General features: G+C 48.0%; 2 protein-coding genes and 1 non-coding gene across 3 annotated transcripts in view; all 3 read left to right on the top strand.

Moving 5' to 3' along the window:
• Positions 1–1,472: 1,472 nt before the first annotated feature.
• LOC126018398 (N-acylglucosamine 2-epimerase-like) lies at positions 1,473–2,878 on the top strand. The gene is made up of 2 exons (XM_049780546.1): positions 1,473–1,684; positions 1,753–2,878. The coding sequence occupies exons 1-2, from the start codon at positions 1,473–1,475 to the stop codon at positions 2,876–2,878; spliced, it is 1,338 nt and encodes a 445-aa protein (XP_049636503.1).
• Positions 2,879–3,766: 888 nt separating this feature from the next.
• Positions 3,767–3,930, top strand: LOC126019719 (U1 spliceosomal RNA). The gene has a single exon (XR_007499346.1). It is a non-coding gene; the product is annotated as a U1 spliceosomal RNA (small nuclear RNA).
• An 18,669-nt stretch (positions 3,931–22,599) lies between these two features.
• B4GALT5 (beta-1,4-galactosyltransferase 5) overlaps positions 22,600–26,972 on the top strand; it is a 68,523-nt gene continuing 64,150 nt past the window's right edge. Inside the window, exon 1 of the mRNA XM_049781344.1 lies at positions 22,600–22,714. Coding sequence (XP_049637301.1) covers positions 22,600–22,714 — 115 coding nt within the window. The remainder of the gene's footprint in view (positions 22,715–26,972) is intronic.

Below are 26,972 nucleotides of genomic sequence, written 5' to 3'. Positions count from 1 at the left end.
CAGGCAAGGCAGGCACCTTACCTCTTGCGCCACCGCCCGGCCCCAGATTTCCATTTCTTAAACATAATAGGATATAGAGGGACCTTGAAAATCACCAAAACTAGACCTGAGAGATGGCTCCGTGAGGATAGCATGATTTGTGGGAGATCTAGGTTCCAGCTCTAGCACTTGCTTCCTGAGCACAGAGCAGCAGCAACTCCTGAGCACTGCTCTGGTGTGGCCATAGATAAAAGACAAATAAGAGCCAAAGCAATAGCACAGCGGTAAGGCATTTGCCTTACAAGTGGCCAACACAGGACAGACTCTGGTTCAAATCCCGTCATCCCATATGGTCCCCCGAGCCTGCTAGGAGAGACTTCTGAGTGCAGAGCCAGGAGTAACCCCTGAGCACCACAGGGTGTGACCCAAAAACCAATAAATAAATAAATAAATAATCTATCAATAAAAAAAACCCAAAACAAACTCTCTCCACTCTCCTCAATCATACCCCAAGTAACAATGTCGGGGGCCCAGAAAGGGCTAAGCTAAAACCAGGGGTAAGCTGTAGAGAGTCCCCAATTTGAAGGGTAGAGGATTTTTTTTGTTTGTTTTTGTTTTTGTTTTTGGGCCACACCTGTCGGTGCTCAGGGGTTACTCCTGGCTGTCTGCTCAGAAATAGCTCCTGGCAGACACGGGGGACCACATGGGACACCGGGATTCGAACCAACCACCTTTGGTCCTGGATCGGCTGCTTGCAAGGCAAACGCCGCTGTGCCATCTCTCCGGGCCCTTATTAGAATTTTTTGTTGTTGTTGTTTTTTTGTTGGGTAGAGGATTCTTATGTCCAAGCCATTCAGTGCCCTTACCCATCGCAGTGTGAGCAGCATGCTGTGCTGAGAAAGGAAACCTCAGTTCCTGAGAGGTAAACAGGATTACACACAGAAGCTCAACTTTGAGAAAGGGCTGGCCACAGCCAAGGATGCTGTGTAATGCAGGAGCCTGGGGGTGTCTGAGATGGGCATGATCTTAGAAAGGACAGAAGGCTTCTGCTTCTCTTCCCCATGCTTGCACCCTGACCCCCACCTCCAGGCAGAACCCTGAGCTCACCGCATTGCAGCAGACTGAGTAATTGGGGTGTGAGAAGCAGGAATTGTGGTCACACAGCTCAGGCCCAGGGCTTTGGGCAGAAATGACGAGTGCTATTGAAGAACAGCAAGAAAACCAGCTGAGTCCAAGGTCCCGGAGCCAGAGAGATAATACAGTGCATAAGGCTCAGCACATATATATCACTCAGGGAGTTGCAGACCCAGGAGTGGGCACTGAATAACACTGGGTATGCCCCCCCCACCAAAAAAAATATTCAAGTAAGTTCTTAACATACCAGAGTGCAACCAACTAATATGACATCAAAAGTATTGTTGCGAGGAGAAGGAAGGGAGTGATGGTGGTGGTGGGGGGGCGCTTGTGGCATCCGTGGAGGGCGGGCTGTTATCATGGAGGGGGCTGGGAGGCACGGAGTGGAGGGGGCCATCCTGAGAACTGGATTCCCGAGCCTGGGGCAAACGGGAGAGCCCCTGGGGAAGACCGAGGCCCGAACAGTGGAGCAGGAGAGGGAGATAGTGCTGGCTTGGAAGGAGCGCGTGGCCCACGAGCTGGACCGTGTGATGACTTTCTGGACCGAACACTCGCACGACCAGGAGCACGGGTGAGAGCACATAATGAGGGGTGGAGGTAAGATGGCCCCCCCTTCCAGGCTGACACTGCTGTCCACAGGGGCTTCTTCACGTGCTTGAGTCAAGACGGGCAAGTATACGACGATGTCAAGTATGTGTGGCTGCAGGCCCGTCAGGTGTGGATGTACTGTCGCCTGTACCGCACTCTGCCACGCTTCTGTCGCCCCCAGCTCCTGGAAGCGGCCAAAGCAGGGGGCGAATTTCTGCTGCGGTTTGCCAGGGTGGAGCCCCCCGGAAGGAAGTGTGCGTTTGCTCTCACCCGAGCTGGCCAGCCTGTCAAAGTGCAGAGAACCATCTTCAGCGAGAGCTTCTATGCCATGGCCATGAATGAGCTGTGGCGGGTCACTGGGGAGCCGAGCTACCAGAGCGAAGCGGTGGCAATGATGGAGCAGATTGTGCACTGGGTGCAGGAGGATCCGTCGGGCCTGGGTCGGCCCCAGATGGCGGGAGCCCCAGCCTCGGAGCCTCTGGCAGTGCCCATGATGTTGCTCGGGCTGGTACTGCAGCTCGGGGAGGCAGACAAGGAGCTGGCAGCCCGGTACTCCGAGCTGGGAGACTGGTGCGCCTGCAGAATTCTGCGACATGTCCAGAGGGATGGGCAGGTTGTGCTGGAGACCGTGTCAGAGGATGGCCAGGAGCTCCCGGGCTGCCTGGGGAGACTTCAGAACCCAGGCCACGCGCTGGAGGCTGGCTGGTTTCTGCTGGAGTTGGCACGCAGGAGAGGTGACACTGAGCTTCGAACCCGTGCCATCGCCCAGTTCCTGTGGCTGCCTTTCCGGGCCGGCTGGGATGCTGAGCATGGCGGCCTCTTCTGTTTCCAGGATGCCGATGGCCTCTGCCCCACTCAGCTCGAGTGGGCCATGAAGCTGTGGTGGCCGCACAGTGAGGCCATAGTGGCCTTCCTCATGGGCTACGTTGACAGCGGCGACCCCGCTTTGCTGGACTGCTTTTGTCAGGTGGCCGAGTATGCATTCCAAAGGTTTCAAGATCCCAAGTACGGAGAGTGGTTTGGCTACTTGACCCAGGAAGGGAAGGTTGCCCTCACCATCAAGGGGGGTCCTTTTAAAGGCTGTTTCCACCTACCAAGGTGCTTGGCTATGTGCGAAGAACTACTGGGTGCCCTGCTGAGCCGCCTCAACCAGGTCCCTACCCCTACCCCGGAATAAAGCCCAGTCAGCCTCAAAAAAATAAATTGTTGCCCCAAATAAAAGCTTCTTCTGAGGGATTTGGGGTTCTGAACCCCAAACAACCCCTTTCTGTGAATCTCAAGTCATCTGTCTCCTTTGATATCCTTTTAGAATATAACCTTTATTTTTATTGTGTTGTGTGTGTGTGTGTGGGGGGGGGAAACCACACTTGCAGTATGCAGGAGTTACTCCTGACTCTGCACTCAGGAATCAATTCTGGCGGTACTATGCTGGCGGTGCTTAGGTAACCATATGGAATGATGAGGATTGAACCCAGGTTAGCCTCGTGCAATGTACTATCGCCCACACTTGACGTGTTTACAGCCCCTACATGTTGGAAAAGCAAGAAATGCAAAGAGTCACAGCTGGATCATTTTTTGGATTTTTGGGACACCATATGGGATGCCAGGAATTGAACCCAAGTCAGCTGCTTACAAGACAAATGCCTTACCGCTGGGCTATCACTTTGGTCCTATGGAGCTCCTTATAAAGGCCTCTCTAGAGTATCTCCCAGGGGTTATTCCTGATGTGACTGTGCTCAGGCCCAGTGGTGATAGGGCTATAGAGGTCATACCCCAGAGTGTTCAGAGGTCACCAAAGTCTTAGCCAGAGGCCTTCGTTCAGGAATCTAGGTGAGACTGAATTAAACTCAGGGTCTCAGTATACCAGCCCTGATATCAGCTCTTTGAACTCTCTCTAACCACAGACCTTCAATGTTCAAATGAACATTATCTTTGTCCTAGAATGCTTGAGGAAGTCACCTGCTTTTTTGTTTGTCTTTGGACAACACCTGACAATGATCAGGAGTTACTCTTGGCTACTCTTGCGGGCTTCCGGACAATATGGGATGCAAAGAATTGAACCCAAATACTTACCTGGCAGGGGAGATACCATGATCACGAAGGTGGTTTTCCAAGGGTGAGGCTTATCCATTCCACTCTGGATGTGCTGACCCCTGCGATTTCCCCAAATGTGGGAAACTCGACTGCATAATTTGTGGTAGTGGGGGACTGCGTTCGTGCTCTCCCCTGAATAAAGAAAAAAAAAAAGGGGGGGACCCGGAGAGATAGCACAGCGGCGTTTGCCTTGCAAGCAGCCAATCCAGGACCAAAGGTGGTTGGTTCGAATCCTGGTGTCCTATATGGTCCCCTGTGCCTGCCAGGAGCTATTTCTGAGCAGACAGCCAGGAGTAACTCCTGAGCACTGCCGGGTGTGACCCAAAAACCAAATATATATATTTGTTCAAGCCCTTTGTCACTCTTTTTTTTTTTTTAAACTAGAAGGGTGATTTAATGATTGTATTCCAGATAGTTTTTTTTTTATTTTTTGAGCGGGTTGGACCACACCTGGTAGCATTCAGGGATTACTCCTGGCAGGTTCAAAGGGGACCATATGGGATGCTAAGGATTGTATCTAGGTATGTGCAAGACAAATTCCCTACCCTCTGTGCTATCACTCTGGCCCTCTAGATGGCTTATTTATTTATTTTATAGCATTTAGGCTATTCCTAATATTTCTCAGGGATCACTTTTAGTGGGGTCAGAGGATAGTCATGTGCAATTCAAAGGCTCTACCCATTGTCCTATCTCTCCAGACCTTATTTTATGCAGTTTAATAGAGTTAAGTGAGTAAATGAGTTAAATAAAGGTGATGGCTGAAAAAAACCTGTTCAGAGACCAGGGATATGGCTCAGTGATAGGGCATATGGCTTTCTAATGCCAGGTGCATTTGATCCCTGACATGTTTGATCTCTGACACTATGTGTCCCCATCACAGCTGGGGTGGTCCTGCTGGCTCCTCACACAGAACTACCAGGCCTCACCATTGGACTGAAAATTGCTGGGAGTATTGTGAACCAGAGCAGTGCCATTACACAGTTCTGGCCAAACCTAGAAAAATTAAACAGAGACCAGGTCAGCCAGTGTCTGAAAGATATTAGAAAAATTCCCTGAGGTCTCTGGAAGGCAGAGACTGGATGATAAGCAAACAGGGCACCTAAACAAGATGCATGGGGTCGGAGAGATAGCATGGAGGTAGGCGTTTGCCTGCATGCAGAAGGTTGGTGGTTCGAATTCTGGCATCCCATATGGTCCCCTGTACCTGCCAGGGGCGATTTCTGAGCACAGAGCCAGGAGTAACCCCTGAGCACTGCCAGGTGTGACCCAAAAACCAAAACCAAAACCAAGCAAAACAAAAAAACAAGATATATGGCTTAATCTAAAGTCTGCTTGGCTATATGTGCCTTGAAGAAATATGTATATGTGCCTTGAATATAAGAACTGAAAATGTGGGGCCGGAGAGATAGCATGGAGATAAGGCGTTTGCCTTTCATGCAGAAGGTCATCGGTTCGAATCCCGGCGTCCCATATGGTCCCCCGTGCCTGCCGGGAGCAATTTCTGAGCATGGAGCCAGGAGTGGCCCCTGAGCACTGCCGGGTGTGACCAAAAAACCACAAAAAAAAAAAAAAAAAAAAAAAAAAAAAAAAAAAAAAAAAGAACTGAAAATGTGTAAATTGTGTGTTTACCTCATGTTCCAGGGCTCCAAGTTCCATTGACTTTCAGACTTTCAGTGGTGAGTCATTTTTTTGTTTCTGGGCCACACCCGGTGATGCTCAGGAGTTACTCCTGGCTATACACTCAGAAATGGCTCCTAGCTAGGGGGACTATATGGGACGCTGGGGGAGTGAACAGCAGTCAGTCCTAGGCTAGTATGTACAAGGCAAATGCCCTACCTCTTGTACCACTGCTCTGGCCCTTCAGTGATGAGTCTTAATAAACCTATCTCTGCCCTCTTCACTCTATGTTCTTTGTTCTGCATGGCAACTGGCTATCTAACAGTATCCCCTATAAAAAAGAAAATTTCAAAACTAAGCTAAAGTTATGGTCCTGATTGATTTTACTAAGTGCAATTATTTATTGTAAGTACTTGGATGCAATTCAGGCTAGTTCTCCAGGGCAGCTCAGATATACCTGGGCTCTAATCCATGGGTTGGACTTTATTCACTGCTTGTCTCAATTGAAAGTCTTGTTGTGAGGGGCCGGGAAGGTGGCGCTAGAGATAAGGTGTCTGCCTTGTAAGCGCTACCAAGGAACGGACCGCGGTTCGATCCCCCGGCGTCCCATATGGTCCCCCCAAGCCAGGGGCGATTTCTGAGCACATAGCCAGGAGTAACCCCTGAGCATCAAACGGGTGTGGCCCAAAAACCAAAAAAAAAAAAAAAAAAAAAAAAAAAAAAAAAAAAAAAAAAAAAAAGAAAGTCTTGTTGTGGGCCAGGAGAGAGCCCAAGGGCTGATAGCTGAAATTCATGGAGGTATGCCTGGTTCCCTGAACACTGAGGGAGAAAACCCAACATTGAGTCAGAAATAGTCCCCAAGTACCACTGGGTGTGACCCAAAACTACCTCTTTATCAAAAAATAAATAAATAAAAAGAGAAAAAAAGGAGGAAGAGAGAGAGAGACAGTGAGAGAGAAAACTTTATGAAAGTACAGCTACATACGTTAACTTCTCTATTGTCTATGGTTGATTTTGTACTGCCAGAACAGCAGAATTCCATGGTGGTAACAGACATTGTAGAGATGGAAGCTTACAAAACCAAAAATATTTACTATCTGGCACTTCACTTAAGTTAGTTCTTGGTATATATCACACACACACACACACACACACACACACACACACACACACACACACACACACACACACGCTTGCTAGCCATCTTCCAGTGAAAAAGTTTTCTTTAAATTAAAAAAAAATGGGGGGGGGGGCGGAGAGATAGCATGGAGCTAAGGCATTTGCCTTTCATGCAGAAGGTCTGTGGTTCAAATCCTGGCATTCCATATAGTCCCCGGAGCCTGCTAGGAGCAATTTCTGAGCATAGAGCCAGGAGTAAACCCTGAGCACTGCCAGGTGTGACCCCAAAACCAAAAAAATAAATAAATAATAAAAAAAATTTAAAAAGGTGGGGTCAGAGTGGATAGCACAGCAGGTAAAGCATTTGCTTTGCACATGCTTGTGTTTACTTGGCTGTTAGATTACACCTTGTTTTATCCAAAACACAGACCTTCCCCAGACCCTGGGGTCCTCTTTCAACTACACCCTTTTCGTTTGTTTGTTTTTTGTTTTTGGGCCACACCCGGCGATGCTCAGTTGTTACTCCTGGCTGTCTGCTCAGAAATAGCTCCTGGCAGGCACGGGGGACCATATGGGACACCGGGATTCGAACCAACCACCTTTTGGTTCTGGATCGGCTGCTTGCAAGGCAAACGCCACTGTGCTATCTCTCTGGGCCCTCAACTACCCCTTTTTACATGTAAAAGGTCCACCTAGACTGGAATAGCCTAAATTAGGTCCTTTGTCATTCTTTACCTTTCCCCTGCTCAGTTGTGGGTTGAGCTGGTCAATAAAGAGAGGTCAATTTGGTGGGCTCCAGACCTTGGAGCTGGAAGTCTCTAGATTCCATGTTTTTCACCTTTATGCTTAGTTTGGATTATTAATTATTGCAGCAATCTTGATCCTGCTTGAGCCCCGTTCTCCCAGTGTTAAATTATAGTTAGTGGAGTCCAACACCTGGCATCCTGTATGGTCCCCCAAGTCCACCAGGAGTGGCTTCTGATGGCAAAACCAGGAGTAATTAGTCCCTGGGCACATTCATGCTGGGAGGCAAATGTGAATTAGGTCAGAATGAGAACAGGGGGCCAGAGTGGTAAGGCATTAACCTTGCTGGCACTAGCCTAGGACTGACCACACGGTTCGATCCCCTGGTGTTCTATATGGTCCCTCAAGCCAGGACTAAATTCTGAGTGCATAGCCAGAAGTAACCCATGAGCATCACTGGGTATGCCCTCCCCCCCCAAAAAAAGAGGACAGGGCTTCCAAATAACAGAACTAGGAGCCAGCATGATAGCACAGCAGCTAGGGCACTTACCTAGTAACTAGCTGACCTGATCCTCAGCACTCCATTTGGTCCCCTGAACCTTCTAGGAGTGATCCCTGAGCATAAAGGCAGAAGTAAGCTCTGAGCACTGCCCAGTTCAGTTCAAAATACAAACCCAACTAACTAAACAAACAAGTAAACAACAAGAAAAGACAGGGACCAGAGCAAAAGAATGGTGAGTCCCTAGGGTATTTGCCTTACACAGGGTCAACCTGGGTTTGATCTCCAGCATCTCCAAGTCAAGTCTGCCAGGAATGATTTCTGAGTGCAGAGCCAGGAGTAAACCCTGTGTGTCACCGGGTGTGGCCCAACAACAAACAAATAAAAAAGAAAAGACAGGAGGACAGATCAATAGAAAAGTGAGTAGGTCACTTGCCTTGCATGCACCGACCCGGTTTGATCCCCAGCATCCCATCCCATTTGGTTCCCAAGCACCCAGGAGTAAATCCTGGGTAAATCAATAGTAAGCCCTACGCATCACTGGATGTGACCCAAGACAAAATAAAAAAGGATAGAGAGAAAAAAAATAAAGAAAAAAAGCCAAGTAACAGAACTAGAATGTATAAAGGGATAAAAAAAAAAAAAGCTGCACCTGCTCCATAGGTATTAGCTGCTTTTGCCTGTTGGGCATTGGGTTCCCTGCTTCTTGGTTTCCCTTTGGGATGTCATTCCTTTAGTCATGTGGATCTCAATAGGTAGGTCCTGCTGCTGACCTTCAGGCAGACCAGCACACTCTGCCTCTCAGTCACTGCAGTCATGATGGACACGAGTTTCAAGCCAGGTCTATAAAACATGATGAAAAAACTGTGTCCTGGTCTTCCCAGCAGTGTTGGGGATTAAACTTGGGGCCCTATGCATGCCAGGTTCATTTTCCAGCCCTTTGAACCATCTCCTGGGCTCAGAAAAATTCACATTAGGATGGGGATTCCTCAGCTATGGGACAGAAACCTGGAACAGCTGAGAAGCCCTAGTCAGGGGAGAGGAAAATTGGATGTGGCCAGCCTTAGAAGAGACCAAAACTCACATATGGAGGTAAAAGGAGAGATGATGAAATCCCTCTCAGAGTCTTCAGACACATCTATGCTTGGTTAAGCCTTTCTCACCATTTTCACCAATAAATTTTCTTCATGCTTGATTAGTTTGAATAGAAAGTCTTGGCTAATCTACAAAGTTAAGCAAGTGGTCTGCAAGTGAAGAGCCACTTGACTAGAGAGTTGATAACAACATTATTGATAGCACATCACAATAGAAAGTGTTGCAATGCTTGGCAACAATTGATAGAATAAACTGTGATAGAGCCATACAGTGAAATATTAATCAGTCAGCAAAGGGCTGGAGCGGTGGCGCAGCGGTCAGGCATTTGCCTTGCACACGCTGACCTTGGATGAGCTGAGGTTCGATTCCCCAGCATTCCATATGGTCCCCCAAGCCAGGAGTGATTTCTGAGCACATAGCCAAGAGTAACTCCTCAACATCACTGTGTGTGGCCCAAAAAGAAAAAAAAAATCAGTCAGCAAGAGAAATTAGTGAATGACTTACAACTTCTCTCTCATCAACATAGATAAATCTCAAATATAATAGTGAGCAGAAGAAGTCAGGCATAACAGTTTATTATCTAGGATTTATTCATATAACATTCATTTGTTTCCATTAAAATGATTATAGTTGAGGTAATGTGTTGACTATGGAGGATCATCATTAGCTCACTTCACTAGCACTAAAGTGTCTAAGACCCCTCACTCAAGTACCTGCTTCCCTCCTTATAACTTGTTTCTTTTATTTATTTATTTATTTATTTTTGGTTTTTTTGGATCACACCCGGCAGTGCTCAGGGGTTATTCCTGGCTCCAGGCTCAGAAATTGCTCCTGGCAGGCACGGGGGACCATATGGGACGCCGGGATTCGAACCAATGACCTTCTGCATGAAAGGCAAACGCCTTACCTCCATGCTATTTCTCCAGCCCCCCCCCTTTTTTTTTTTTTTGGTTTTTGGGCCACACCCAGTAACGCTCAGGGGTTACTCCTGGCTATGTGCTCAGAAGTTGCTCCTGGCTTGGGGGACCATATGGGACACCGGGGGATCGAACAGCGGTCCGTCCAAGGTTAGCGCAGGCAAGGCAGGCACTTTACCTTTAGCGCCACCGCCCGGCCCCTCCCCCCTTTTTTTTTTGACCCCAGCAGTACTCAAGGGTTACTCCTGGCTCTGAGCTCAGGCTTGTGGGACCATATGTGATGCCGGAGATCGAACCCTAGTCTGTCCTGGATCAGCAACATGCAAGGCAAATACCCTACTGCTGTGCTATCACTCTGGCCCCATAATTCGTTTCTTGACCTACGTGTTCATTAAATGAGGATATAAAATTGTGGCTTTTGGGGTTGTGTGTGTCATACCTGGTGATGTTCAGGAACAACTTCCTGTTCTGTTTGGACTCTCTCAGTCAAGAGACCATCCAGTGTCATAGATCCAATAAGCACCTAAATCTCTGTACTTTCTCTTTGGCCCTATGTATTCATTTTTAGTGAGTTGTACATTTGGGATATGTATACACATGTTATACTAGAATGCCACATAAAGAAAAGCGGGACAGAAAATCTCCAGTATAGGGGCCTGAGCAATTGCACAGTAGGGCATTTGCCTTGCATGCAACCAACCCAGGACAGATTCTGGTTCGATTTCCAGACTCCCATATGGTCCCCTGAACCTGCCAGGAGCGATTTCTGAATGCAGAGCCAGGAGTAACCCTGAGCACAGCCCTGTGTGACTCAAAAACAAACAAACTCCAGTATAAAGTCAGAAGGTCAAAAAGACAACAGTCCAGGATGAGACAGAAGAACTCAAATGATGCCACCAGATTCAGTTTGGCTTATTTGGTTGCAATTGTCAGTCTTTCTTGATATACTGGTCTCATTCTCAGAACCTACATGTTATGGAGGTAAGGCATTTGTCTTGCATGCTGAAGGTCGGTGGTTCAAATCCCAGCATCCCATATGGTCCCCTGAACCTGCCAGGAGCGCTACTGGGTGTGATCCAAAAACAAAACAAAACAAAAAACAAAAAACCTACATGTTGCTAAGGTGGCTGCCATTGCTTTCATGTTATATTTCATATTTCTTTTTTTTTTTCATTTTTGGGCCACACCCAGTGATGCTCAGGGTTACTCCTGGCTATGTACTCAGAAATCGCCCCTGGCTTGGGGGACCATATGGGATGCTGGGGGATCAAACCACAGTTCGTCTTGGGTCAGCAGCATGCAAGGCAAATGCCCTACCGCTGTGCCATCGCTCCGGCCCCTAATCTTTCATATTTCTGACTAACATGCATGAGAAAACTCTTCTTTTCTTGTGAGAAAACTTCTCCAGAAGTGCAAGTGAGAGCCAGAATGTAGCCCAGCAGTGGAACACTTACTGGTCTGTATAAGACCTTGGATTCAATCTTTGGTACTAAGCATAAGTTTAAAAGTCTGAAAATTGTCTCTGACCTGTCTTCCCAACTTTGAACAAATTTTATTGTTGTTGTAGATTTGGGGCAACACTCACCATGGGCTACTTTTGGCTCAGTGCTCAAGGGTCTCGCCTGGTGGTGCTCAGAAGACCATGTGGAGATGGGATTGAATACAAACCATGTGCTCCAATCCCATTGAGTTCTCTCCCTGGTCCCTTAAACCAGTCTCACTGCCAGAAGATGCAATGTTCTGACAGACCATATGGCCATACTGGCACTACAACAAGTCAGATCTGAAGGTGGCAACAAAGCCAGAATTTCTACCCTAGTATCAACTAAAAACAAGAAAAGGAAGGGACTGGAGGTCTGGTGGCTAAAAACAAAGTTTGGGCAGATAGCTCTAAGGGTTTGCTTTGAAAGTGGGAGGGCCGGGTCTGATTTCTGAAACAGAACTGCTGGGAGCAGCTCTGAGCACCTAGTTGGGCGCATCCACCACCTGCTAGATGTGGCCCAAGAACCAATAAATAACACACAAGTAAATAAATAAAAGTTCCACAAGTATCTGACACCTAGTTGTTATTGTTGCCTATTGTCTTTGTCATCAATATCACCTCCATCTTCATCTCCTCCTAGCATTTAGAAAAATACCTGACACTTGAGTCAATACTTGCTGGGTTATGTAGGAGGGGAGAACCATTTCTATTAGCTTGCAAGCCTCACATCAGATCTTTCTGCCTAGCCTAAGCAAGACAGTGAGAACTGACTAGCAGCATTTGCTATGATGTTCTACTTTCCCCCATCTTTCTGCAGTGGTCCTTCGTGATACAGCACTATCACAGCAAATGTAAGTGAGGCAGGAAATCACACAATCAGGCTGTGGTGCAAAGGAGACACACTTCATATTTTAAAAAGTTTTTTTTGGTTTTGGAACCACATCCGGCAATGCCCGGGTTAAATCCTGACTCTGTATTCAGGAATGACTTATAGTAGTGCTTAAGGGACCATATGAAATGCTGGGGATCAAACCCAGGTTGACTATGTGCAAGGTAAGCACCCTACCCATTATATTATTGTTCTTTTTTTTTTTGGTTATGAGTCACACCCGGCAGCTCTCAAGGGTCACTCCTGGCTCTACGCTCAGAAATTGCCCCCGGCAGGATCGGGGGACCATATGGGATGCCGGGATTTGAACCACCGTCCTTCTGTATGCAAGGCAAATGCCTTACCTCCATGCTATCTTTCTGGCCCCTGTATTATTGTTCTACCCTAGACTACCCATTTTAGAGAAAATGTTGGAAAGGGGGTGAGCTAAGCCAAAGCTGTGAATATACTATTGCTCAGCCTCTCTTGGATATGCTGAGAAATTAAGACTTTCCTGCATAGAAGATTCTAGTTATTTTCTTACAGATGCCATCACTGTAAAGTAAACCATCCCAACCGTGGGAGTGTGAAATAATAACTGTTTGTTATACTCGGGGGTTTACAAAGGTGAGGACACAGCTTGTCTGTGGCTTCAGCTGAGAAAATTTGAAGGTTGTAAATGACTTGGCTATGGGAGGTAGATATGGAAAGGTATGTTCTTTTTTTTTTTTTTGGTTTTTGAGTCACACCCAGCAGTGCTCAGGGGTTACTCCTGGCTATCTGCTCAGAAATAGCTCCTGGCAAGCACGGGGGACCATATGGGACACCGGGATTCGAACCAACCACCTTTGGTCCTGGATCAGCTGTTTGCAAGGCAAACACCGCTGTGCTATCTATCTGGCCCCGAAAGGTATGTTCTTGCTAGTGATTGATATTGCTGGTCAGCAGAATGCCAGAGCCCCTGAAGATAACCTGTCCACATGCTCCCTGTACACCCACTTCTTACAGCTTGTTGGCTCTGAGTTCCAAATGTGAACGTTTAAATTAACAAGTCAGAAGTTGCATTATCTCTGATGTTAGGTGATAGCTGTGTGATCAATCACAATGAAGAGGAATTAAAATTTTTTTCCCTAAGGACCAGAGTGGCAGTAGAGGGAGTAGGACATTTGCCTTGCAAGCGGCAGACCCAGATTCTATTCTCAGCATCTCATATGCTTCCCTGAGCCCATCAGGAGTGATCCTTGAGCACAGAGTCAGGAGTAAGCCCCAAAAAAGATTTTAGAGAGGAGAATGGGGGTGGAGGACCTTGTAGATGGGTGTTTGGTAAGTACCTTTTTGTACTGAGGTTGCTCCTTGTGGGAGGGTTTGCTGTACTGGACCCCTTCCTGTTGCAAACGCCTTGGCTCTGAAATGTATAGGATCTTAGAATATTATACAACAGTACTTCAGAGAAATGGGTAATCCTATAAGCAGAAATTTCAGTATTTCCTCAGTGGGATATAAGAATATTCACCTCAGGTGAGATAAGTGTTAGAAGAAGCTGTCTAAGGAGGTCAAGCCCAAAATATTCAGGTCAGGTCAGGTCTTGCTACCAAAGAAATTAGGAAAAAACATTTAGATATGTGGGTTTTAGAATTAAATCTAAGAATCAGTAACAGTGGGTCGAGAGATAGCATGGAGGTAAGGTGTTTGTCTTGCATGCTGAAGGACAGTGGTTCGAATCCTGGCATCCCATATGGTCCCCTGAGCCTGCCAGGAGCGATTTCTGAGCTTAGAGCCAGGAGTAACCCCTGAGCGATGCTGGGTGTGACCCCCCCCTCCCCCAAAAAAACACACCAAAAAACAAACAAAAAAAGAAACAGTAACAGTATGAAACAAAAACAACCAAGGGCCAGAGAGATAGTACAGTGGGAAGGGTGCTTGCCTTGAACGCATCTCTTCTGGGTTTCGTCCCTGGCACCACGTATGGCCCCCTGACTTCCAGTAGAAGTCACAGAGCCATAAGTAAGCCCTGAGTAACACTGGGTGTGGGCCCACAACAACAACAACAACAACAAAAACAAACAAAAATAAAGGCAAAAAATTAAAACTGGGGCCGAAGAAATGATATAGAGTAGGATCTTTATCTTGCACATGAACAACCTGGATTCCATTTGACATCCCATTTGGTCCCCCAAGCACTGCCAGGAGTAATTCTTGAGTGCAAAGCTCAGTAAGCCCTGAGCATCATGCATGTGGGGCCCCACTCTAAAGAAAATCCCTCAAAACAAAACAACTTAAGTAGACCTAATCAGAAAGCCCCCCCCTTTTATTTTTGCTTTTTGGGCCACATCTTTTGACACTTAGGGGTTACTGCTGGCTATGCATTCAGAAATTGCTCCTGGCTCAGGGGACCATATGGGAGGCCAGGGGATCGAATCAAGGTCGGTCCTAAATTGGCCGCGTGCAAGGCAAATGTCCTACCGCTCGACTCCCAGACTTTCAAAAGTGGGGTTCCTCAGGGGCTGGAGAGATAGCACAGCAGCAGGGCTTTCACCTTGCATGCAGCCAATCCGGGACAGATGGTGGTTCAAATCCCGGCATCCCATATGGTCCCCTGTGCCTGCCAAGAGTGATTTCTGAGTAAAGAGCCAGGAGTAACCAGTGAGCGCCACTGGATGTGACCCAAAAGCAAAAAAAAAAGTGGGGTTCCTCAAATAAACACGCACACATACTCACATGGCATCACTTGGTTTGCAATACCACAGAGCAGTGAAAACCAAAGAATTGTTTTTCAATATTTCTAAATAATTCTATTTTTATTTATGTTTTTAAACTTTATTTTTTATTATAAATATTTAAGCACCATGATTACAAGCATGTTTGTAGTTGGACTTCTGTCATGAAAACCAAAGAATTATTACTCTGTGCATCATTCTCCATCTACCTCATGCAAATTATGTTGTGAGAAAGCAGGTTGCAGTACTATGTTGGTGACATGTGAGGACAAATCCAAATCATGTTGTAGTCACAAACAGCCCCTCAGCAGAGAAGCAGCAACAGGATTCCATGTCCCTCTACACATCCATAACTGACTAGATTTGGGGGTGATTCCTTCTTACTTTGGATGTAATGGAGCAGCAGAGTGCATGCCTGCCGCTTCTCGGCTCTTCTCGGCTCTGAAAGCGACATGTTAGGTAGGATGAAGGTCACAATCTGTACATCAGATGCCAGAATTCTAGGTGGGCTCTCACACTTGTGCCTATGGCTGACTCAGGGCAAGGGCCTACGACCTTCTATAGCACAGATCCTGTGGACCCTTCCCTGAAAGCAGTCATGGGCAAAGCCAACTGCACAGAAACGTACATAGCTCTGTACTTCTCCAAGCCATTTCTTCTGGAGCATCTTCACTGGCTCCTCCGCCCCACAAGAATGTTAGAGTGAGGCTCCCAGTAGCTGAATCTTGCTCTGTGTCTCCAGGTAGGGGTGCAAATCATAGTTTGACCCCTGAGGACAGATGAGACCATGAAACTCCCAGAGCAGACTGGTTTGCCAATGGTACTGACTGCATCAGGGCATGGGAGAGGCAGGTCTGAATGGTCACCAGATCTTTCTAACTGGCCCCACCAGAACCTTCCTTGCTCCATTTTCATTTTCTGTTATGGACCAGTGACTTTGCTCTTCACAACCCCTGAGCAAGTCTGTCTCGGTTCCCTTCGAGGAATCCAGAATCTTTCTTTTTCATTACAATTTTATTTTATTTTATTTTTTCATGAGATCAAATGATTTATTCACATTGTGTCTGCCTGACAGGATTTAGAATATATTTAGTGACTATAATAAATGAGAACTTAAGGGGGAAAAATAGAGAAATGGTTAATTTCATTAAATGGGATTTATGCATTTTTTTTCTTTCAGGGTTTCGGGTCACATTCAGCAGTGCTCAGAAGTTGCTCCTGGCAGGCTTGGGGACCATATGGGATGCCGGGATTCAAACCACCATCCGTCCTGTGTTGGCTGTATGTAAGGCAAATGTTTTACCGCTGAGCTATTGTTCTGGCCCTTTTTCTTTTAGTTTTATAAATTAAGAATAGTTTGATCTGGGCCCGGAGAGACAGCACAGCAGCGTTTGCCTTGCAAGCAGCCGATCCAGGACCAAAGGTGGTTGGTTCAAATCTCGGTGTCCCATATGGTCCCCTGTGCCTGCCAGGAGCTATTTCTGAGCAGACATCCAGGAGTAACCCCTGAGCATCGCCGGGTGTGGCCCAAAAACCAAAAACCAAAAAAAGGAAAAGAATAGTTTGATCTAAGTATCTTTTTTGTGTTTGTTTGTTTGTTTGTTTTGTGGCAACACTAAGCCATTACTCCTGCCTCTGCACTCAGAAATCATTCCTAGCAGGCTTAGGAGATCATATAAGATGCTGTGGATCAAACCCTAGTCCACTGTGTCAAGGCAAACATCCTACCTGCTGTGCTATCGCTGTCTTTTGTTGTTTGTTTTTGGGGGCACACCTGGTGGTGCTTGGGAATCAGTCCTGATGGGCTAAAGGGCCATATAGGATGCCAGGAATTGAACCCAGGTCAGCTGAATGCAAGGAAAACATTTTACCAGCTGTACTATCACTCTGGCCCTAATCTGTATTTTTGTTTTTGTGCCACACCCGGTGATGCTCAGGGGTTACTCCTGGCTGTCTGCTCAGAAATACCTCCTGGCAGGCACAGGGGACGATATGGGACACCGGGATTCGAACCAACCACCTTTGGTCCTGGATCGGCTGTTTGCAAGGCAAACGCCACTGTGCTATCTCTCCGGGCCCTAATCTGTGTATTTTTAATTGATAAAAATAAAAATGGTAATGGTCGGAATCCCAGTTTGATCCCAGGCAAACCCCTTTCCTGCTGTACTATCTCTTGAACCCAACTGTCTGGAATCTTACAAGACCATGTGGACCATCTCTCCCCATCACGACTGCCTGCCACTGGAATCTCACTGCATTGTACCAGTTACTCACTTTCCGGTGGGTTCCAACACCAGACCAGAAGTTAGCTGTACTGAGCCATCACTGCATTTGGCCAGCCTAACCTGTGCTTGTGCACAACTGCTTTTAGCTCAGTAGTAGTCCCTACCCCAGTAATTATTGAGCACTTGCTGTAGCCAGGATAAAGAAGAAACCAAATCTGACCTCCAGGAGTGAATATGTGACACAGAAACACAAAATACAAAGACCAACACATGTGTGCATGTTCCATCCTTCATTTTATTTCTGGCCATACTTACAGTGCCTTGGGTTACTTCTGACTCCGTGCTGGGTGTTGTGCTCCCACTCACCCCACCTTGTCATAGTGTCCCCAGGTGGTATCAGGAAGTAGACCTGGATCTGTTGCACATCAAACACAAACTCCATATTGTGGTGTTATCTCACCTTGGCCTCTCAGCTCATATGTGGGGAGTCTTACGTAGTGCACAAAAAGTGCTTTATGGAACAAGAAAGCTAAGTGGACCAGAAACACAGATAGTCTTATGTTGATCCCCTGCACCACACATGGCTCCTGAGCTTTACCAGTAGCGAGATCACTGCACTCAGAGCCAGGAGTAAACCCTGAGTACTGCTGGGGTGGACCCCCCAAAAAGAGAAATAAGGTATAGAATATTCTACGATGGTAGGAAGCAAGTAGGAAATTCTCCCAGTGGGATTTTTTCCCTTTTGGGCAGAGATCAGAAAACAGTCTAAGGTATTGAATAACAATGGAACAAATGAGTGTTAGAGTCCGTGGAAATCTAATCTGGAGATGAAAGGGTGTGTGGAGAGAGAACTTGACAAAAGGAGTTTTTTTTTTTAAAAAAAAAAAAACAAAAACAAAAACAAAAAAGCTAGGTGCTGCTAATGGCTTACTCCTGGCTCTGTGCTTAGGACTCACTTCCTCGAGGAATCAAACCTAGTCTGCCTTATACAAGGCAAGCACCCTGCCTGCTGTACTAGGACTGAGGAATTGCTTCAGTCCAAGATAGGAAATTCAACGTTGTTTTCTTTCATTCTTCACTAAGTAAAACAATGAGGGCAGAAGAAAGAGTTCAGTGGATTGGTTGTCTTGCATCAGGCAGTCACTCTAGTAACCTCTGAGCATTGATGGGTGTGGCTTCCAAACCAAAACAACAGAAAGCATCCAATTCCCAACTCCAGTTGGAGTCCCAGTCCCAAAAAACCAACAACCAGTAAGGTCAGGGCAGGGTTAAGGCTTTTAACCTTAACCTTAAGTTAGAGTGTAGTGTATATTCTTTGCTTGTATGAAGTCTGGGTGCCATTCATTGTACAGACACATCTTTTTCAATTCCTTATCATTTCAGATGGGACACTGAGCAGAGATAGTTCAGAGGTGCGAAGACCTTGCCATCTCTTTTTCCTTGAGCAGGGCAGTCTTCACCTATTTGGGTTCATCAGGAGCAGATTCCCAGAGGGGCGGATCCTATCTATGGTAGACAGAGGGTTCCAGGGCCCGGAGAGATAGCACAGCGGCGTTTGCCTTGCAAGCAGCCGATCCAGAACCGAAGGTGGTTGGTTCGAATCCCGGTGTCCCATATGGTTCCTGTGCCAGACAGCCAGGAGTAACCCCTGAGCACCGCCGGGTGTGGCCCAAAAACCAAAAAAAACAAAACAAAACAAAACAAAAAAAAAACAAGAAAGAGGGTTCCAAAAGAATGTAGCCAGAGGCCAGAGAGATAGCACTGTGGAAGGCGTTTGCCTTGAGCACAGCTGATCCAGGACAAATGGTGGTTGGAATCCGGCATCCCATATGATTCCGTGCCTACCAGGAGCAACGTCTGAGCACAGAGCCAGGAGTAACTCCTGAGCACTGTGGGGTGTGACCCAAAAACAAACAAACAAACAAACAAACAAACAAACAAAAACAAAAGAATGTAGCCAGACTCAGCTCAGAGATACATTTATTCAGAGGAGTTTGACTTTTCTTCCATCCTGGAACAGCAGTCTCTAAGCTCTAGTTTCAACCTCTTTCAGGTTCAGGGTGGACTCACCTCTCAACTGGGCCATTCAAAGAGACATTTCGTTACAGAGGAAGGCTCTCCCATTGTTCAGAACAATGCCCATAGATGGTATTGAGATGTGGCCCAATTTGCATTTTCCAGATAACTTAAATGCAGTCACCTTTTCATATGTCTATTGACCATTTGGCTTTCTCTTTTGATAGAAATTCCCCGAGGGCTAGAGTACTTGAATTGCTTGCCAAAGGTCTGGGTGGATCCCAGGATAGCAGGGTCCACAGAGCTGGGTCAAGGACAATCCCCTCCCCACCAACACTCTGTTGGAAAGCACATCATTTCTGGGTGTGGTCCAAAGACAAAAGAAAGGGGCTGGAACAATAGCACAGTGGGTAGGACATTTATAAGTGACCCAGCAGGCACCCTATAGGATCCCCCCAAGGCTGCCAGTAATGACCCCTGAGATCAGAGTCTGAAGTAACCCCTGAGCACTGCAGGGTGTGCCCCCACCAAAAAAATTTCCCAAAGACAAAAGCAAAAATGTTACTAAATCTTTCACTAGTTTTTTTTTTTTTTTGTTGTTATTTGTTTCCTCCTCACTGGGTTGTTGTTCTTGTCATAAATCTATGCTATAATTTTTACTTCTTTGGGGGACAAACCTGGAGGTAATTGGGGTTTACTCTCGGCTCAAGGGGTCACTCTCAGTGGTTCCTAGGAGACCATGTGGTGCTGGGAATCAAACCCAGCGCTCCCACAGGCAAAGCACTCCCTCCAGTCTAGTCAGCCATCTCTTCCAGTCCAACTGCTGTAATTGTAATTAAAAAAAAGTGTGCATCTGTAGACTGTACAGAGGGTAGGGTGGTTTCCTTGCACATAACCAAATTGTTTGCCAACCAATTCCCAGCACCACATATGATAACCTGAATTCCACCTGGAGTAATTCAAGAGTCAGGAGTAACTCCTGAGCACTGCTGGGTGTGGCCCCCATGAGTTTCTTTTTTTGTTTTGTCAGAGATACACCGGTATTTTTATTTTCTACTGAGTGGACTATTTTTTTCCTTAATGCTGACTTCTTTTTTTTTGGGGGGGGGGCATACGCAGTGGTACTGTCGAGTTACTCCCAGCTCTGTATTCATAAATTGCTCCAGTCAGGCTCAGGAAACCATATGGGATAATGGGATTGAACCCAAGTCCCTCCAGGGTTGGCTGCATGCAAGGCAAATGCCCTACTGCTGTGCCCTTAATGCTGATTTTTTTTTTTGTTTGTTTTTTTGTTTTTGGGCCACACCCGGTGACGCTCAGGGGTTACTCCTGGCTATGCGCTCAGAAGTCGCTCCTGGCTTGGGCGACCATATGGGACACCGGGGAATCAAACCGCGGTCCGTCCTGGGCTAGCGCAGGCAAGGCAGGCACCTTACCTCTAATGCCACCACCCGGCCCCTTAATGCTGATTTTTAAAGAAGAGACATTTCTTTTTCATTTAGATATTTATTTTGCAGTGCTGGGGATTCACACAAGAAAGTGCTCTACTATTTAGCTAGCTAGCTAGCTACCTACCTACCTACTACCTACCTACCTACCTATCTATCAATTTATCTCTCCATAATGGACATTGAATCACATCTGAGCTCATGTTCTGGTTCTGGTCCCCCCCACCCCCACCCCCGCCCTTAATATGCTTATTATTGGGCTCAGAGTGATAGTACAGCAAGGAGTGCATTTGCCTTGCATGTGCCTGACATAGGTTTGATCCCCAGCATCCCATAAGGTCCTCAAGCATAGCCAGGAGTAATTTCTGAACTCAGAGTCAGGAGTTGAGTCTCCAACACCACCAGGTATGACCCCAGCCCTTCAGTTGTTCCCTTGGGGTGCCAGGGACAGAAATGTAGGGCCTCACACATATTAGGCTTGTGCTTTACCACTTAACCACATCATTGGACCTCAACATATTTTGTGTATGGGTTTTGAGCGATACTAACAGTACTCTGGGGATATAACCGACCTCCTGCATGCATGCAAAGCCCGCATACTCAGCCTGCTGATCTCTCTCAGAGACTCCCACTTCCCAGAAAACGGTAATTGCTAAATCTAGGGTAGAGAGTAAAACCTTGTCAGATGTTCCCAGCACATTGGTAAATTCAGGTACTGGGCCTCAAGGCTGTCCTTTCTCTCCTTGGAGAGATGTGGAGTAAGTATGAAGAAACACAGGGAAGCAAGTTCAAGTGAGGAAGTGGTCAGTACAAGATCACTTAATCAGCTGACACCACGTCAAAGCTCGAATCCATATCTGAATCAAATTCTTTGCTGGGCCCGGAGAGATAGCACAGCGGCGTTTGCCTCGCAAGCAGCGGATCCAGGACCAAAGGTGGTTGGTTCAAATCCCGGTGTCCCATATGGTCCCCCGTGCCTGCCAGGAGCTATTTCTGAGCAGACATCCAGGAGTAACCCCTGAGCACCGCCGGGTGTGGCCCCCCCCAAAAAAAAATTCTTTGCTAATCTTTTTTTTGCTGTATAAGCCTCCCCGCCTCACCCTGTCTCCCGGGCGCTGCATCTGCTCCTCAACTCACCTTTTCCTATCGCAACTCAGATCCTCTGCTTAGGGACTTTCAGGAAAGCACCAAGTTGGCCTGATTTCAACAGTCCTCAGGCAGGTTCGTCTTGAGAACACTTACCAGTACTGAGTATTAGGGACTGGTTCGTTTAAGTTCCAAGACCAAGATTTGTTCAGCGACTTGGAATTTTGTAGCATCATCCTCCGCCAGGAGTAACCCCTGAGCGCAGCTCCTCCCCAAAATGAGTGAGTGAATGAGTGAATGAATGAATGAAAGAGTGAATGAATGAGTGAAAGAATGAGTGAATGAATGAGTGAAAGAATGAGTGAATGAGTAAGTGAAAAATGAGTGAGGAGTGAATGAGTGAATACATGTGTGAAAGAATGAATGAGTGAATGAGTGAGGGAATGAACGAGTGAATGAATGAATGCGTGAGTGAGTGAATGAATGAGTGAATGAATGAATGAATGAATGAAAGGAGCCTTCGGAGTCTCCCCTCACCCCTGCACCGCGCGCCCGTCTCCCGCCGCAGTGGGCGAGCAAGCGAGCGACGCGCCCCGACAGCGGGGCGGTGGCCGGGGCGGGGGTCGCGCGGGGGTCCCGCGGGGCGGGTGGGTGGGAGGCGCGCGCGGCTCCCGGGCGCCGGTGCCCGGCGGGCAGGCCCCGCCCCGGCCCGCCCCCGGCCCGCCCCGCCGCGCTCCTCGCCCGGGGCCGCTGCGCTCCATCCCGCTTCCTGTGGCCGGGCCCGCGGCGGCCGGGGCTGGGAGCGCGAGCGTGCGGCCGGGAGGCCCGGGAGGCGCGGGCGGCGGAGGCCCAGGCCCGGACAGCGGGCGGCGGGAGGCGGCGAACGCGGCGCGGCGGGAGCAGGCCCGGCCCGGCTCGGCTCGGCTCGGCTCGGTTCGGCCCCGGCCCGGCGCGGGCGCCCGGCTGCAGCATGCGCCTCGGCCGGGGGCTGCTGCGGCTGCCGCGCCGCTCGCTGCTCGCCGCGCTCTTCTTCTTCTCGCTGTCGTCCTCGCTGCTCTACTTCGTCTATGTGGCGCCGGGCATAGGTAGGGCCGGCGGGGCTGGCTGCGGGTGGGCTGGGGGGCCCCGAGCGCGGCCCGGGGCTGCAGGGGAGGCGGGGGCCCGCCGCACGCGCCCCCCGAGATGCCTTCGCGCCCGCCCCGCCCTCCTGGCCTCGGCGGACCCCTTTCCCGCCCGGGCATCCCTCGCCGCAGCCCCTGCCCGGCCCGAGTGCCCCGGGGTCGCCTCCCTCTAGCCGGGATCCCGCTTCTCGCCCCCTCGCCGGGCCCGGCGCAGAGGGGTGCCAGCGGTGGTGGTAGGCTTGGAGGTCTCCTTGTCTTCCCTCCATCTCCCTCTCGCCCGGGGGACCCCTCGGCTCCCCGCCCCCCGCTCCCCTCTCCCCTTTCTTCCCCGCACTTTCCTTTCCACCCCGCCGGGCCCTCGCAGACACTGTGAATCCCCCACTCCTGAGCTTTCCGCGCCGCCTCCGCACCCCAAGGACACACCCTTGTCCCCCTTCGCTCCGCTCCTCCGGAGGGACGCTGGGCACGGGGGCGCGGCGGGGTTTCTGCTTCTGCGTGGCCTTCGGAGGGGACACCCCGCAGTCTCTATGGGGTGCTGCCCAGGGCCCCGAAAGGACGTGGGAGTGGGCTCCCGAGGAAGGTGAGGGTCTTGGGGGGCGAGGGGACGCGGGTGGTGGTCTGGGGTGGCGGCTCTGGCTCTGGCCCTGCCCCAGCCGCGGCCACCGGGAGCAGCGGGGGAGCACACCAGGCATGCCACTGCGCACAGGCCTCCGAGCAGGGCCAGAAGCAGAAGCATCCGCGGAAACGCTGCTGGAAGGCGCGAGGTTGGAGGACTCGGAGGTCAGGCGCTGCCTTTTTTGACCTTGGGAAGTGCCCGGGCCTCCGCTTTGCTGTTCTGTGAAATGGTCTTCACGCTGAGTTTTATTTAGGCTTGCTGGCGACTCTTTTTCCTGGACCCGAAGCTGCAGCTCATGCTGCAAACGGGGTGTTTCAAAAACAGTGCTTCCTTACCTAGAACTTGACAGGAGGGAGAGGACAGGGATACAGGTGCCTGGTACTGGGCACCAGCCCGGAGATCTGGAGGAAACCTGCATGGAAGGGTGGGAGATGCGAAGTGTCCATTCATGATAGGCAAGAGGACTTTGCTATGGAAATCCTGGGACCGTCCTAGGAAGGGCTGATGGTTTGACTGAGATGGTCATAACACTCAATGAGTGCCATTTCTCATTGGCCACTCAATATCAAACCAGCCAAAGAGAGTTTTCCAGACTGTGAAGGAGATTATCTTTTTTTTTTTTCCCCTCTGGATGCCTTTTACTTTGTTGATCATCTTGACTATCTGTACTGTAAACTAGGTCCTGGGAGGATGGAACTCGTAGAATCCATAGCTCCTAAGTATAGAATCTCAGAAAGAGCATCCTTTGAGGAAGAGATGGTTCTGTTGGATTGGTGCCGATGGATTGGCTCTGGCGTTATGGCTGATGGTAAAGGGCTTGGGGGTTGTGAGAAAATAAGAGCAGGTGAATTGTTAGGGGGATTAATTGAAAAAGATTTCCTCAGCATATAAGAAAAGTGAACATAAAATGATGGATCTGAACCCACAGAAGTCAGGGCCATTAACTACCTTTTTGGAAGTAAAACTTCCTCTTCCTTTTTTTTTTTTTCTTCTTCTAGTTTTTGGGCTACACTTGGTGGCGCTCAGGGGTTACTCCTGGCTCTGCACTCAGAAATCGCTCCTGGAAGACTCAAGGAACCATTTGGGTTGTCGGGGATCGAACTTGGGTCTGTCCTGGGTCGACAGCATGCAAGGCAAACTCTCTACCGCTATGCTACCACTCCAGCCCCTGAAACTTCATTTTTGAGATGGATTTTGATAAGACAGTCATATCAAAATGGAAAAACCACTGGAGCGATGAGAAAGATTAGCAGCCACATGACCCAACAGAAGTGAATTTAATTAAACTTAAAATTTCGCAACATTGGGGCCAGAGAGATAGCATGGAGGTAAAGTGTTTGCCTTTCATGCACAAGGTCAGTGGTTCAAATCCCGGCCTCCCATATGGTCTCTGAGGCTGCCAGGAGCTCCTGAGCGCTGTTGGGTGTGACCCAAAAACAAAACAAACAAACAGACAAAAAATTCCCAACATTTTGGATCTGTGGAGTCCCAGTCAGTGTAATGTCCTAGCCATCTGTGGTGCCCTACTTTCCTGTTACAACCAAAAAGGTATAGAGCACTTAGATATTTCCCTTAATCTAGGTCTCCTGAAAGACAAGTCTACTTCAGGTTTTCATTGTTTGAGAGGCCCAGACAAACTTGCTTACCTTAAGCTGTTGGTGGTTCTATTTACCCTATCTACTTGCTAATGAACTTTTTTTTTCTCAAACTACTGGCTTTGGACAGTTGGATGCAGATCTTTACAGAATGCTAAACAATTTGGAGAAATACAAGGTTTTTTTTTTTTTTGCATCCTCCAGGGCATTTCTCAATTACTACTGGCTATGCTCAAGGATTATTCCTGCCTGACCTGGGGGATGGGGAGTAGGACCCTATTGGTGTGCAGAGGATCAAACCATGGTGGACTGTGAACAAGACAAACATCTCCCCTGCTCTATTTCTCTGCCCTTCTCCCTCCCCTCCTCCAAATACAAGGTTTTATGTGCTTTGGGAAATGAACTCAAGTGAGCTTATTATAAACTATTATTAGGTTCAAACCATGTGAAATTCCCTTGTTTCTGTAGGTCAGAAACACTTGTTATCAGCAGTGTGAGAGTTTAACCTACATCATTTCTGAACAATGACACTCTGTCTTCTGGCACAGTGGGAAGTGTCACCCTTGTGTTTCCTTCCAGGTTTAATTTTTTTTTTTGTAGCCTTGCTTTTGATTTGCTTTATATACCCATTAGCCACTTTGTACTCAGGTACTAGATAGAAATGATTTTGCCAAGGGTGTGTCATAACTGATCCGAAGAGAGTAAAGTTCAGAGAACACTCCTGTTATAAATGTTGCAGCGTTGTTCATGTATAATATAGTTCAGGCACAATTTCAACCTAGCCATTAACTTTGTATTTTGGAAAGCTCATGCCAGCTCCTCTATGTATTTGGTGCCCCAGATTCTGGGGGCAAAGAGAATGATGCTTCCTGGACTGGAGTCTTCCCAAATGGGAGTGTGGGGACTGTTTGATCTAGAAAATGGAATGTAAGGAAAAATCCCTAAATGTGACATTAATGTAAACTTGGGTTTGTGACAAGCTTGAATGGCTCTTAACTATTTTAATTTCCTCTTTCTAATCCAGTTCTAATTTTGTAATTACTATTATTCTATGGGTCATACTTCCTGGGTGTATGTGAATGCTTGTGTTTCAAAGACACTCCTAGTCCTAGGGTGGGTCTGAGGGTGTCCCAACCTTGTGCTTTGTGACCAATTTTGCTAGTGCTGTGAGGGTGCCAGGTGGTGCCTGGCATCAAACTTAGACTTGTGAAGTCTGATGTATGACCTGAGTTACCATCACCCAGGTTTGATTTTAGTTTGTTTGATTTTAGTTTTTGGGCTACACCCAGTGGTGCTCAGGGGTTACTCTTTGCTCGTTTTTTTCTTTCTTTTCTTTTCTTTTCTTTTCTTTTTTTTTAGGGGCCGTTGGGACTACACTTGGAGCTGTTCAGGAGTTACTCCTGGCTCTGCACTTAGAAATAGTTTCTGGCAGGCTGGGGGACCATATAGGATGCCAGGAATTGAACCTGGGTCAGCCACATGCTGCTGTGCTATTACTCCAGCTTCTCGGGTTACTCCTGGCTCTGCGCTCAGAAATCTCTCCTGGCAGGCTCAGGAAACCATACAGTATGCAGGGGATTGAACCCTAATCAGCTGTGTAAAAGTAAACTCCTTACCTGCTGTGCTATTGCTCTGGCCTCCTTTCCAGTCTTTTAAATAAGGCTTTTTTGGACATTATGGTTTTTTTTTTGTTTGTTTGTTTTTTTGTTTTTTGGCCACACCCGGCATTGCTCAGGGGTGACTCCTGGCTGTCTGCTCAGAAATAGCTCCTGGCAGGCACAGGGGACCATATGGGACACCAGGATTCGAACCAACCACCTTTGGTCCTGGATCATCTGCTTGCAAGGCAAACGATGCTGTGCTATCTCTCCGGGCCCGGACATTATGTTTTTTATGTAGCTAATTCTGGAGTGTTTTATTATTTTTGATTTTGGGTCACATTTGGTGATGCTCAGGGATTACTTAGAGCTCTGCACTCAGGGATCACACTTGGCGGTGCTTATGGGATCAT

This window comes from Suncus etruscus, chromosome 9 (genome assembly GCF_024139225.1).
Source record: "Suncus etruscus isolate mSunEtr1 chromosome 9, mSunEtr1.pri.cur, whole genome shotgun sequence".
NCBI lineage: Eukaryota > Metazoa > Chordata > Mammalia > Eulipotyphla > Soricidae > Suncus > Suncus etruscus.
Note: the sequence above shows the minus strand (reverse complement) of the source record. Positions and strands in the feature narration are given on the sequence as shown.